Source organism: Amphiura filiformis, chromosome 1 (genome assembly GCF_039555335.1).
Source record: "Amphiura filiformis chromosome 1, Afil_fr2py, whole genome shotgun sequence".
Taxonomy (NCBI): Eukaryota; Metazoa; Echinodermata; class Ophiuroidea; order Amphilepidida; family Amphiuridae; genus Amphiura; species Amphiura filiformis.
The window spans coordinates 15,223,536-15,237,436 of NC_092628.1; the positions used below are offsets into that span (position 1 = coordinate 15,223,536).

Consider the following 13,901-nt stretch of genomic DNA (forward strand, 5'->3'; position numbering starts at 1 on the left):
TCACACACTAACATAATAATGGACAACATTTGTTTGACTGCAAATTCTGAATGATGTGGACAGGCATGCATTTGAATTAGAGTCCTGCAGGGACCAGGATGCCCACAATGTCACCCCACCCCAAATAAACCATATTGGTTGGCTTCTTTTTGGAAAAACTTTCGCAAAAGAAAAGATATACTGCCAGGTTAGGATACAAATCTGTTGGTTCCTTTTTTGCTTGGGGCAAAAGAGTTTTATCAATCAGGCTGGGTTGATGGCTAAAGCTATATGGGGGACTCTCAGGTCTGAATGTAGAGCAAACCTGTCCTGCAGAGCTTTAATAATCTGAATCTCACTTTGGGGGTAAATGGGTTGGCCTCTGACACAGCTAAATCAAACAGTTCCTGTATAAAGTACACTAACCATGTGACATAATACGAACATCATAATGTACACATTGTACGCATTGTGTATCTTCATATATAATTTATATCAAAAATATTATCAGGAATTGGCAATTGGTGCATTTCATAAACATGCATTTTGAGTTATGTTTACAATTTGTGCATGTATATTTGTGTGTTTTGACAATTTTTAACAACTTCGCTTGTTTAAAAAATCGCCTTTCTTATATAGCCATATTAGACATGAAAGAATACAAATACATTGAGATGTGTTGAGCGCGAAAATGTATGTTCCGCAAAAATGTGCATTTTTACGTATTCAGTATTATATACAGATGGCAAATAAATTATGTGGACTATTTAGACCATGTCTAAATGGGCTATGTTAGATAAAATCCACACTACCCCAGTGGAATATTTTGGAAATATCTGCCACAGGAGGAGTATTAATTTCAAATGGAATGAACACTTTAGCAGCTCTGTTGGAAACTCACTCTCCCTCAGGGGAAGATTCAGGTTGAATCTTTCTTAGAGGGTGTATGAAATTCAAATGGAACTGCCTAATGTACTCATTCCATTTGAAATTCATATTCCCCCTGTGGCAGATATTTCCAAAATATTCCACAGGGGTAGCGTGATTTTAAATGGAAAAGCAAAATTGAAGATACTTTTTAACATTTTTTTATTTAGAAAAAAATGTGTAAAATTTCTCTAGCTGTGCTAATAAAGGCCAACCCAGTATGACAAAAGAACAAAAATATAGAAATGAATTAAAAACAGGGTGAAATCAATCAAATCTGCAAATGAGAAAGAAAACAAACATGATTAAATTAAATGCATGATGAATTTGGATGGTACGGCAAAAGTGTTAAATTAAAAATTAATAACAACAAACTATAACATGCATGGAATGATGGGGCAGAAATTAATGGTTGCTTCATGATTTTGTTTTAAGACTATCATGACTATGGAAGGTAGGCTAAACTTTTATGGTAAATGATATATATTGAAACAAGAATTGTCTTTAAAAAAGACAACGCCATGGATGAAGATCATGGCATTGAAGTACTTAGAATGCTAGTATTTTTGTGAGCATGGCATAACTAACCAGGTGGGAAATATCGTATTTATTGGTAAATACCATCAATGACATACTAGGAAATACTTGAGAATTTTCATGGAAAAATGTCTATATGTATACTAAATTTAATATAAAAAATGTTATCAAATATTCCTCTTCTTGAGATGAAGCAGGAAGAACTTACTTATGATATTATTTCCCAGATGAATAGTAAATTATTTTATCTGGTATATGAGATTTAAAAAAAAGCAGATCTCTGTGACGGATTCTACCTGCATGGTTTGTCTTGTTTGTTGAAACCGTTTGTCCTTTCGAAATAACATGATACAATAACTAAGAATCAGAAAACTGTATAAGAATTTGTTTAAAAAGTCAGAAGGAAAAATTAAATTAAATGTCAGTGCAGATGCAAACTACTGGAATCAGATTTTGCTTCTTTATTTAGCCTGGCAGTGAAGTGCACCCCATAACTAATATGCAGAATTCTAATTACAACATTGAACACAGTTCATTTTATAGTAAAAGTTTTATATAAAACAACAAGATGTTCTATTTGCAGTTAAGTATGCATCCTAAAAATAGAAAAATTTTTCTACACACAGTTAAGTGGTTGTCTTAAAAATAGAAAATATGTTCTATTTGCAGCTAACTTTGCATCTTAAAAATAGAAAAGATGTTCTACTTGCAGTTAAATTTGCATCCTAAAAATAGAAAAGATATTCAACACACAGTTAAGTGTTTGACTAAAAAATAGAAAATATATTCTATTTGCAGCTAATTTTACATCTCAAAAATAGAAAAGATGTTCTATTTATAGTTGAGTTTGCATAGAATATTTACACAATAGAAAACATGGTCTATATGCATTTAAGTATTATCTGATAGAAAGTTAAGAAGTTCTATTGCAGTATGAATGCTTGCGATCGAACAAAGTTCTGCGTACAATGGTGTGAATTATTCACATTAAGAGAAATTCTCTTTCCCAAGATTAGAAAAAAGCATCTTAATAATAGAAAGGATATTCTATTTGCTGTAATATTATGTAACATTCATTTAAGAAAAGAAATTCTACTTGCCATAAAAATGCTAGTTAACAGTAGAAAAGAATATCTACTTGCAGTAAAATGTATATGTATATACAAAGTTCTACTTGGCAAGAAAGAAAGAGTGTAGTATATACCACCTTGCGACAGATCTCTGCAAACTAATAGTACGGGAAATTGAAAAGATTTAGGAGCGCGATATAGAGCTTGAGGCTTCTTAAGTATGACAATTGATACGTTCATCAACATCCTCCTTCACAGAGGCTTAAAAAAAGAAAAAAAAAAAAAAAATGCAATTGGATAATGAAAAATGTTTACACTTCAAAAGACTTGCATTAATACATTAATATTCTAAAATGTTCAATACCAAATTTGGAATTTTTCAAGGTTTTTCTGGAAATACAGACTCAAGTTTTATCCGAGAGGCAATTAGTGAAACTAACGAAAACAGTGTTTCTTTTAAACTTATCGATAACTGATAGTCAGGTAAGTTTGTGAGTGGATATCGGAATGAGTCGGGTTGGGTATATCGAAATCTAAATTGTAAATCAATCATGCATTTGAACAAAAAGAACATTCCAGTAAAAAGTGCAGGTTAATCTAACACACAACAATCTGTAACTGTGCAAAATAAACTCAAATGTGCACCACTGCAAAATAATATCAAACATGCATTTTCACTACAAAACAATCAATTCTTTTGTGCATAGTACTGTATGACTAAAAAAGCGCCCTCTAACTAACCTCTACTTGTGCTAGGCTGTGACGGCATGCCCTGTACTGATGTATTACTGGAAGACTGAGTAGCAGCAGCGGTTCCAGCGGCAGCTGCTCGTCTACCAGCAGAACCCGGCGCACCTGCTGATTTGTTTATTCTACTGGTAGTACCTATATACGCCAATACACACACAAATCGATGAAGATGAGGATGATGATGATGAAAATGAGATGAGGGCATAGACGGAGAGAGATATTGACAAAAATAAAAATTGATGATATACGACAATACTACGATATCACAACATACAGGGCACAATTGATATTTTTGCCAAGTGGCTACCCAACTAACATCTGAAACAACCCAATTTTCAGTGGTTGCATCTGTTCTTACAACCCTAAATCCAACCCCTTTAGAATTGCTGTTCATCAAGCCAATGCAATCAAATCACAGATTTTGTCCACTATCTTGGAATAATCAATAAGTCAGTTGTGCCCTTTTGCCGTGCTACAGCTAAATACTACTTCGTTAATCTCACTGCACAAATAACTTTGTCTCAGTGATTTTGTCTTAAGAATTAATTAAGTTCCTCCTTTTCAAAAAAGGTACTTCAAAACTTCTTTATACACAGTTTACTCAAACAGTAGCATCATATTCATCATTGGTTTTTTTTGGTAGGATAAGGTCACAGAACTTTGGATTGGAAATTGTTTTTACTCTACATGTAGTCCATTGCAGAGCGGTTACATTGGAGAGTCCTGACTATACCATATTTGTGCGTCGTTCATGAAGGATAAAATAGTGTATACATGCACAATATTTTGCCCTGTGCCCGGCAACTTTGATTTGAAGCAAGTGCTTATTTGCATCTTAGGTGTAACATGTTACGGTGATAACGCATGCTACATAAGTGTAAGCGCTACATATGCAAACCTTTGTAACACTCAATCTAAAAGATACCAATGATTGTTTGATTTTGGGCTTTTCCTGATTTTAGCACCCATTGTGACAATCCAAGATGACTGATTTACCATAGCATTACCCACCGGGTTATTTGGAGTCTAGACTCATCAGTAATATAACTTTTTGCTCTATTTTGAAATCCTGTAACAGTTGGCCTGCAACTGGACTTGGTATGCTGTCAACCCAAGCTGTATGAGTCCCTGAATAGATCTCCTCCCCAATCCAACCCTTTCTACCGGACCTGAAACGATCATGCATACTGACATACCCTTTCTACTAGATGGACTCGACGGTGCTGATGATGGAGACTCCTTCCCAATTGCTCTACCCTCCACAGTCTTCCTCTTGTCCGTCTTGGAGGATGAGGATGTATTCTTGTTGCTGCTACCAGCTTTGTCGGAGTGGTCGTCATGTTCCCGCCTCTCCATCTCAAGGAGCAACCTTTCCTCTTCTTCTTTCTTCTGGTCTAGTAGGTCGTCTTCCATGTAATGTCTCTTTGTTAACTGCAGCAATTAATATGCACAAAAAGTTCAGATTAATCCAATTGATAGTGTCCATCGTCACATATATATAGCAGTGTGATGAAGCTGTCACACAAAGTGCAGTTATCTCAGTCCTTAAATGTTGTAATGAGGGGACTACACCAGTTTCCAGAGACGAACAGCCCTCTCTTGCCCGTGGTGGGTGTACATTCGCAAACATGAAAGTGGGGACTAATTGGCTGATTCAATCACCCCACCCCACAACAGCCAAGGTGCTCAGTATTAAGGGTATACAATGGCCCATGTATGTAGCTCATTAAAAGGGCATGTGCATCAGTCAGAGCAAGAGATTGTGTTACTTCTCTAGAAGCTAGTGTAGGTCACCTAAAATGCAGCAACTGGGTATGAAATATGACATGTAACAATGACATCAACTCACTAAGTTAAACAGTATTAAAAGCCACTAGGAAAAAAAGGTCCTAAACTCACAATGTTCCAAGCTCCACAAACAGTTTTGAGATTGAGAATCTTCATGGTTCTGCAGTTACATAGTTAATGTTGAAAAATTTACTTGCTGTATTCCTTGTTCAAACAATGTCTACAAATATGTCTGTTTCATTGTTTATTCATTGAGTCCCGGCAGGACCGGAAGTTGCTGGAGAAGGCGCAGGATACTTCTGTGAGTGGTTAGTGACAGTAAGGCTCTGAAGATGGCACTCGCTAGAGTTCTGAAAGCCCAGCCCTCTGAAAAGGACTTCTCCAGGGAAATACTAAATCCTACCTAACTAAATGCTTAGTTTAGTATGCACTGTATTTTATGTATGATGTACACTTCAATGAACTATTTCCACACAGGTAAAGTTTTCTTAATTCTTATATGATCATGAAATAACTTCCATGAAGTAAGGTACACTCTATTGACTTACCGATTCGACATAAACTTGAATTCGGTCTAATTCAAATACAGCCTGCAGAGAAACAACAATACAATTAACATTACAGGCATACATAACTCAATTTCACAAAATGGAATTGTTGGTGCCCAAGAAAATAATGCAGATTTGCAATGCTTTAGCGACTATAATGAGTTTTTTCTTTTGCTCCACCGGGTACCACACTCTCCCTGTGGGTGAAGAATAAATAAACAAACAAACAAACAAAGTGCTGTTGAACATGTAGGTGTGATACATTGGGCTATTCCAGTTGAAATCCATACACCCCCTATGGAAGACATGCCCTTAATCTCCCACACAGGGGGTACAAATTTCAAAAGGAGTCATCCATTAAGGTAATCTCATTTGAAATTCACACTCCCTCATGGATGCCAGTGGCCTAGAGTAACGTAGCATGAAAAGTCTGAAAAAGTGTGCAAATTTGGACTATAAAGCCCCAAAACGGACTGAAAATAAATAAAAGTGCAGAAACTTGGGAGTAACAAAAAGTAGGAAATTAGGTAATTGTCTGAAAATTGGCATCCTTGACTTCCTGTGTGGAATATTAAGGTCATGTTTTCCAAAGGATGGATTTCAATCCATTACAACTTGTTACTCCAATATCATCAGGTATGACTGTTTTTCCAGGAAAAATGGTGAATTACAACTTTAAGTATCCTGATGTATACACCACATTCTAGGATATGTGACCCCAACCATTCAGCTGTTTTTCTTTCAAACCCTGATATCGAAGGTCTTACCGATCTAACAGCAGTAACTACGTCATTATCTTTCTCCATGGATAAGAGTTTGCGGACTTCTAATTCCAGCTGCTGTAGATTCTGCATATCTTTAGGTAGCTTCATCTGTGACTTGAGTTTGGGTAAGATGGAGCAAAACCGTAATCTGTTGGATGAGAAAAAATAAGTACAAGCATAACTATAGGTTCTTTCTCTTGTCCCTTGTCCAAATATCTGGTTGTATCAGTGACCAATCATATTTTGGGACTGGACAGCTGGTGGCTCCAGCAGCATGTCCCGTAATGCAGGCTGCCATTGTTCTCATTGTCTCAATTTTGGAATGCTATCCGGTCGACTCTTCAGCATACAGGGACACTTCTCCAGCATATCATCCGGCTACAACAATTACATTTGGCAACAACTCATTTTTGGCAGTTTTGAGAAGAAGTACAAAATATAGTTCAAGCATGCATATAAAACATATTTATTCACCAATGTTTTGACAAGAACAAATGATAATGAAACAAATTATGAAAGGAATCAGAAACAGTTAGGATGATTACATAACTGATACATGTGCCTTATGAAAGGATGGACCTTCATTGATAATTCAAATTTGAAACTTCATCACTTGTCTACCTCTGATGGAATTCACATAAACTCAAAGGGACTTATTGTGCTTGCCAAAAATTATATTGATTATCTACACAAGATGCAACAAGTCCATTTTCAACAGGATGTCACTATGTTGAAAAAAGGCTAATAACATCTTCAAAGTGTGTGACTCATAATTATGATATGACTCTTCATAACACAAATTGTTCAAGTTCTTGTAATGATATAAATGTTCATAATATAACTTTAGATGCCAATTTGTCTAGTCATGATCATAGTATTGCTGAAAATGTTTCAAATAATGTTGATAGTATATCTGCTGACACGAGTATTGGCACTGCTACTTCTTCTGATACATGTAGATTGTCAACTCATGCTAATGGTAATGTTACTCATGGTACTTCTGATTTTAAATCCTATGATGTTGATAAAACTAGCATGTCTTTTCAAAATAATGTTGGTACATTTACTTTCTCTGATTATACTTGCTCTAGTACCAAGACCAATTTATCAACTCATGATCATAATACTGATGAAAGTAATGTTGTAAGTAATGTTGATACTTCAATTGACAGTATGTCATCTTACAGAAGCAGTACTTCTAATCTTTGTATACCAAACACATCGCTAAGTAATTCTTGTGAAAATTTTATTAATGTCAATGAGTTTAGTTCTAATATGAAACATATTCCTGATGTGAAAGGTACTAAAATAATTCACCTCAACAACAGCAGTCTGCCTAAGTATATTGATGAGATCCGTCATTTTGCATTCAAAAATAATGTTGATATAATCGGTGTCTGTGAAACTTCGCTTAGATTATACTTTTTCTGATAATGAAATTTCACTTGATGATTTCTCAATTTATCGTGCAGATCGATACAGAAGTGGCGGTGGAGTGGCTGTTTATGTTAAGAATTGTATAAATTATAATATTCGCCACGATCTCACACATAGTGAACTTGAAATTATTTGTCTTGAAATCATGCCACAGCATTGTAAACCTTATGTTATTATTTACTGGTATAGAGTGCCAAACACTTCTATTGAGCTCTTTAATCACATTGATAATATTATTTCTCAAGTTGATTCTGAGGATAAGGACTATTTCCTCATGGGAGACCTCAATTGTGATCTGATCTCTGATGATCCCCATTGTTATACAAAGAGGTTAATTGAGATGTGCTCTTCATATGATTTAAGTCAATTGATTAAAGAGGCCACTAGAATCACTCCAAAGTCTAAAACCCTTATTGATCATATTTATACATCTAATGCTAGTAAGGTGACTCATTCTGGAGTAGTTCATAATGGTATTAGTGACCATTCACTTATCTATGGTATAAGAGGCAAAGATAAAAATGTCAGTCAAGGTCATAAATTTGTCAAATCTAGGTCATATAAAAACTTTAACATGTATTCTTTTGTAAATCAGCTCAGTAGTGTTTCCTGGGCCTCAGTATATGAAGCTGCTGATGCTGACTTAGCTTTAGATGAATTTGAGTATATTTTTCTGAATGTTGCAAATAACCATGCACCTCTGAAGCAGAGAAGAGTTAGACAAAATTTAAGCCCATGGTTAACACCAAATTAGTGAATTGATGAATAAGCGTGACATGGCTAAATTAAAAGCTGTAAAGTCCAATAATTATATGGACTGGGCCAATTTTCGTTGTCTAAAAAATAAAGTTACCAGTGCAATTAGGAAAAGTAAGCGTACATATCTTACAGATTCTCTTGCTGCTTGTAAAGGTAATACAAAGAAAACATGGAAACAACTGCGTTATATTGTTCCTTCTAGGAAATCATCTTCTAAAATAAATTGTATTAGAAATGAAGATCGGGATATAACAGAACCAAAGCTCATTTCAAATGAATTAAACAAGTTCTTCACATGTGTTGGATCTAATCTTGCTGCCAAACTTGGACCTGTTGATATTCATGATGCTTGTAGAAATATTGATAATAATGTTAATGATTCTTCCAATGATCTCTCCTTTGATATAATTCCAGTGACTGTTGAATATGTTATTGAACAATTATGTAATCTTCCTACCAACAAAGCCACTGGTTTTGATGAGATCCCTGCAAGACTTTTAAAGGCAGGAGCGTATGTAATTGCACCTATTTTGACTCACATAATTAATTATTCTATCATGACGTGCAAATTTCCAACAAATTGGAAAAAAGCAAAAGTCACACCTATCTACAAGAGTGGCCAGCATTCTGATCCAAACAATTACAGGCCTATCTCTATTTTACCAGTTGTATCGAAAATTATTGAAAGGGCTATTTTTGATCAACTCTATAGTTATTTAGACTCTAACAATTTGATCTCTCCTTACCAATCTGGTTTTCGCCCTTCACATTCTACTTCAACTTCGCTTGCCTTAATAACTGAAGATTGGTTTGACAATATAAATGATGGTAATGTTATTGGTGTATCAATGATTGATTTAAAAAAGGCATTTGATACTGTAAACCATGCCATTTTGATCAAAAAATTGCAGTGTTATGGAATCAGCAAATACAGTATTGATTGGTTCAGTAGTTATCTTTCAAACAGAACCCAAGCTACATCTGTTAATGGTTCTCTTTCTGATTTTGATCTTATTAGTTACGGAGTGCCTCAAGGTTCAATACTTGGACCTCTCCTTTTATTGTTTTCATTAATGATTTACCAAACTGTCTTAAATTTACTAAGATCAGCATGTATGCTGATGATACCATTATTTACTGTGCTGGCAAAAACCCAGCTGATATTGTACATAACCTTAATAATGACCTTTCTTCAATGAAACAGTGGCTTGACAACAATAAGCTAAGTTTGAATGTAAATAAGACTAAATTTATTATGCTTGGAACACCACAAAGATTGGCTAAAATTAATGATGATGTTTTGAATGTTCATATTAATGGTGATATTATTGAAAGAGTTTTCTCTTGCACCCACTTGGGTGTAATAATTGATAGTAATTTAAATTGGCATGATCATATTGATTATTTGTTGAAGAAGTCTGCCAGGAGTATTTCTATGATTAGGAGGGCTAAGTCATTAGTTCCCATGAGTGCTCTCAAGCTTATATACAACTCTATTGTTGCACCACATTTCAATTATTGTGATATAATTTGGGGTAATTGTACCAAAACAGATTCAATTAAGTTGCAACGAATGCAAGCAAGAGCTGCTAGATATATTTGCAATGTTCCTTGGGACACATCAGGGTCTGAAGTTCTTAATCAACTCAGCTGGTTGACACTTGCTGAAATAAGAAACATCCATTTGGCAGAGTTCATGTTCAGGGTTACAAACAACATACTTCCTGATAATATTTGCATGTTATTTGAGAAAAAGGAATATAATTATAATCTCAGGCGTAATCCAAATAATGTTGATGTTCCTTTTAGTTCAAATAACTTTAAGAAACGCAGTCTTTCGTACAGGGGTGCTCATCTATGGAACGATCTCTCAGCTGAAGCACAGTTGTGCGATAGATCTGCTGCGTTCAGGAGATTGCTTTACTGTAATTATGAATTGAACTTTGCCTAAATGTTTGCTTTTGGTTACCGTATTATTTTGTCAATTGTACTTGCTTTGTATGTTTAATTTATATTTTATCATTTTGTCATATATAGTTTTTATACTTGTTTTGTATTTCCATTTACTTTTAATATCCTTGATTAATGATGTAATGAAACATGTATATTTATGTAGCAACACGGCCCCAGGGAAGACCAGCTCAAGGGCTGATCTGGGCTTTTCCGTGTATAAATAAAATTGAAATGAAATGAAATGAAATGTGACTTTCAGTGACTCTGGCCTGTGACTTAGGCAAATATCAGAGCAAATTCTTCAGACAAACTGCTGAGTTAGGCATAAAATTTGTTGCATCACCATTTGTCACCTGTCAAAATTGCCTAACTCACCCCAAAATCTCCTTTATGATTGGTCAATATCAATGGCATTATTACAGCATGTGCAAATGCTAATAGAGACATGATTTAGGCAAAAAGCTTAATTCGGCCCAGTCCATAGTGGTACCAGGGTGTAGAAGTGGGGCCAAAACAAATTGTACAGATCGGTTCTCTTTTTTGTCTTACCTTACATTTGCTACTGGATCTTGTGCTAATTCTAATACAAAATTGTAGAAATTTTCTTTGAAGAAAGTCTTAGAAAATAATTCCATAACAAATAGGCATATGTCTATGAATAACTTGCGGTAGCGGTAATTCTTGGAATGACAACATCCTGGAGAGAAGAGAGGGGTAAAATGATAAAGAAAAAGAAGATGAAGAAAAAAAAAGTTAGAACATTTGTCAGAAATGCACAATGTAATACGAGTTAAGGGCTGGGGTATGAACGTTTGGACAGTATTTATTGTGGGACATGAGAGCACATCAAACATATCGAATTGCATTCTGAATACAAAGAATGCTTCTGATATCAAATAATTTTGATTTTTGAAATTAGCAATATAATACATTTTATGGCAAATGATTAAAAATTGATATTTTTGATATTTAACAGTACTCGAAGTAAACTTTATAAATCTGATGATTTATACTTAAAGTGTATGTAGGTGGGATGAAAAGCCGACGATCAATTGAACATTTTGACCTTTCATATTGAAGATATGGATTTTTTCCCAAAACACCAAAACAAATTAGGTCTTTTTGGGAAAAAAATCCATATCTTCAACATGAAAGGTCAAAATTTTCAATTGATCGTCGGCTTTTCCTCCAAGCTACATACACTTTAAGAATATATCATTAGATTTATAAAATTTACTTCGAGGACTGTTATATATCAAAAATGTGAAAAATATCAAATTTTAATAATTTGTCATGAAAGTTGTATTATATCGTGAATTTCAAAAATGAAAATTATTTGATATCAGAAAGACATTCTTCGTATTCAGAATGCAATTCGATATGTCTGATGTGCTCTCATGTCCCACAAAAATACTGTCGAAACCGCCTCAAACGCTCATTCCAGATACCTTAAGTTACAGTTAAAGAGCTGTAATAGGTGACCAAGCCAACCAGCCACAAACATGGGATATATGGTATAAAATCTGTATAGAGCAATCTCAAAGCACCCATAAAATTTGACCTTATTGGACTTTTTTCTATTTCTAAGATTCAAACATATTTACAAGTTGTCACACTGCTTATATACTAGATTGTAAACAATGTCATAATCCAATTCAAATTATTTTGTATGAACACCTCCCTGGTGTATGTGGTTGGGGTGGTCAATACGGCCCTTTAAGTTAGCTCTTGCAATAAAGCTTTTGCAAATGTCACATGCTAGATATCTCCACAGAAACAGCTTTGGCATCTCTTTTGGTATGAGTTAGCAAAGACATCACATGATTGGTTACTTGCCTAGTTGCTATTCCAGTTGAATTCTGTACACAGTGATGCCAACGCCGTGCCTTAGGCGCACAATTGGGCTACTTGGCGATCACTTGCCGCTACTCAAAAAAGCATGCCGCTACTTGCTTTAAATTGGGCTACTTTTGCCAATCTCAAGCCGCGGCAGTAATTTGATGTAATTTCTTTCAATTTAGCCGATTTATAAAGGCTTTGAGTCTTTGAAGCTCCATATTGCAAATACAATGGGTTTTGTGACCATTTATTGATCAGTCAGTAACTTCCCAGCAAGTACCGGAAGTTTTAAAGTCAAGTGCTTTTCCGCCCAATTGGGTGTTTTGCGTTCTAAATTCAGGTAAATCCACCCATATATCCGGTATTGGGCGCTTTTTTGGCAGCTTAAAAATTGGGCTACTTGAGAATCCTTTACCGCAGCCTGGCGAGTCAATGCGCCGCGCCTTGACGCTGAAAAGTTTTGGCAACACTGTCTGTACACCCCTATGGCAGACATGACCTTAATCTATCTCCCACACAAGGAATTTGAATTGCAATTGGGGGTTATCTGAATGAGTGACTCTATTTGAAGTCTGGGCGTGTCTTCCATAGGTGTATGGATATTAACTGGAACAGCCGTTTTGTTGCTGTTCCAACTTTTATCATATCTCATGAATACAAACTTGATTGATTGATTGATTGATAGCCAGCTCTATCACTCACCTTCTATTAATTTACTACATATTTCTTGTCGCTGTTCTAACTTTCTATTATATCGCATGAATACACAAAGCGTCCTGGCTGCTGCTAACTGTACAGGTAAAACTCTCTGTAACATAATAGAATAAACAAAACAAAATTAACAAATAAATAGTAAGGTGACAGAAAAAAAAACCCTGTTCTACAGCCCAACCACACCCAGATTTTGCATTTTGGGGATTTTCTTTGCTTCATGAGAGAAAAAACAGCCATTTTTGGCATAAGTGGAATGCTTTGACTGAAAATTTTTGAAACCTTTCAGTGACTTTTTTAAGGGTCACTTAGCCTCTTCCAGAAAAAAATTATTAAAAAACATCCTGCCCAACTGACTGACCGTAAAACAGGGTTTTTTGGTCATCTTATGAGATACTGTTATTGTGAGTAAAAAAGTAAATTTGGTTTACTCATAGGCTTAGAGCCACTTGTGTGTAACATGATGTAAAAAACTTGGTATACTGGTAAATAATAAATTATGTAGTTTGAGGTCTGCAGTATCATACATATATTTACGATCAAATGGCAACGAAATATATACAATCGCTGAAAGTATGCAAGGTATCAACAGAAATGTAATACAGTATTTCTGGATATAAGAGTACTTATTTCTTAGCTGTACAGCATCATTTTTCAAAACTGCCACTTTCTCCTACCGTAAAGATTCGCCTAATGTGCAAATAGAGAGCTCCCTCCTCTGAAATTCCAATAAGAAATAAAGTTCCGTACCCTTATTTTCTGGTGGGAATTTTACAGGAGGGTACTCTTAGGTTGTGCCTAAAATTCCACTTATGTCAAGTGAGCCTAGCACCATTAGG

The 13,901-nt window shown here is 35.1% G+C and overlaps 1 protein-coding gene across 1 annotated transcript in view; it reads right to left on the reverse strand.

Annotated features, from left to right (window-relative positions):
* The window catches only part of LOC140158853 (serine/threonine-protein phosphatase 4 regulatory subunit 4-like), a 161,403-nt gene that overhangs the window by 15,442 nt on the left and 132,060 nt on the right, over positions 1-13,901 (reverse strand). The window contains exons 17-22 of the mRNA XM_072182148.1: positions 13,054-13,159; positions 11,062-11,209; positions 6,367-6,511; positions 5,600-5,641; positions 4,460-4,694; positions 3,255-3,398 (exon numbers count right to left, since the gene is read on the reverse strand). Coding sequence (XP_072038249.1) covers positions 3,255-3,398; positions 4,460-4,694; positions 5,600-5,641; positions 6,367-6,511; positions 11,062-11,209; positions 13,054-13,159 — 820 coding nt within the window. The remainder of the gene's footprint in view (positions 1-3,254; positions 3,399-4,459; positions 4,695-5,599; positions 5,642-6,366; positions 6,512-11,061; positions 11,210-13,053; positions 13,160-13,901) is intronic.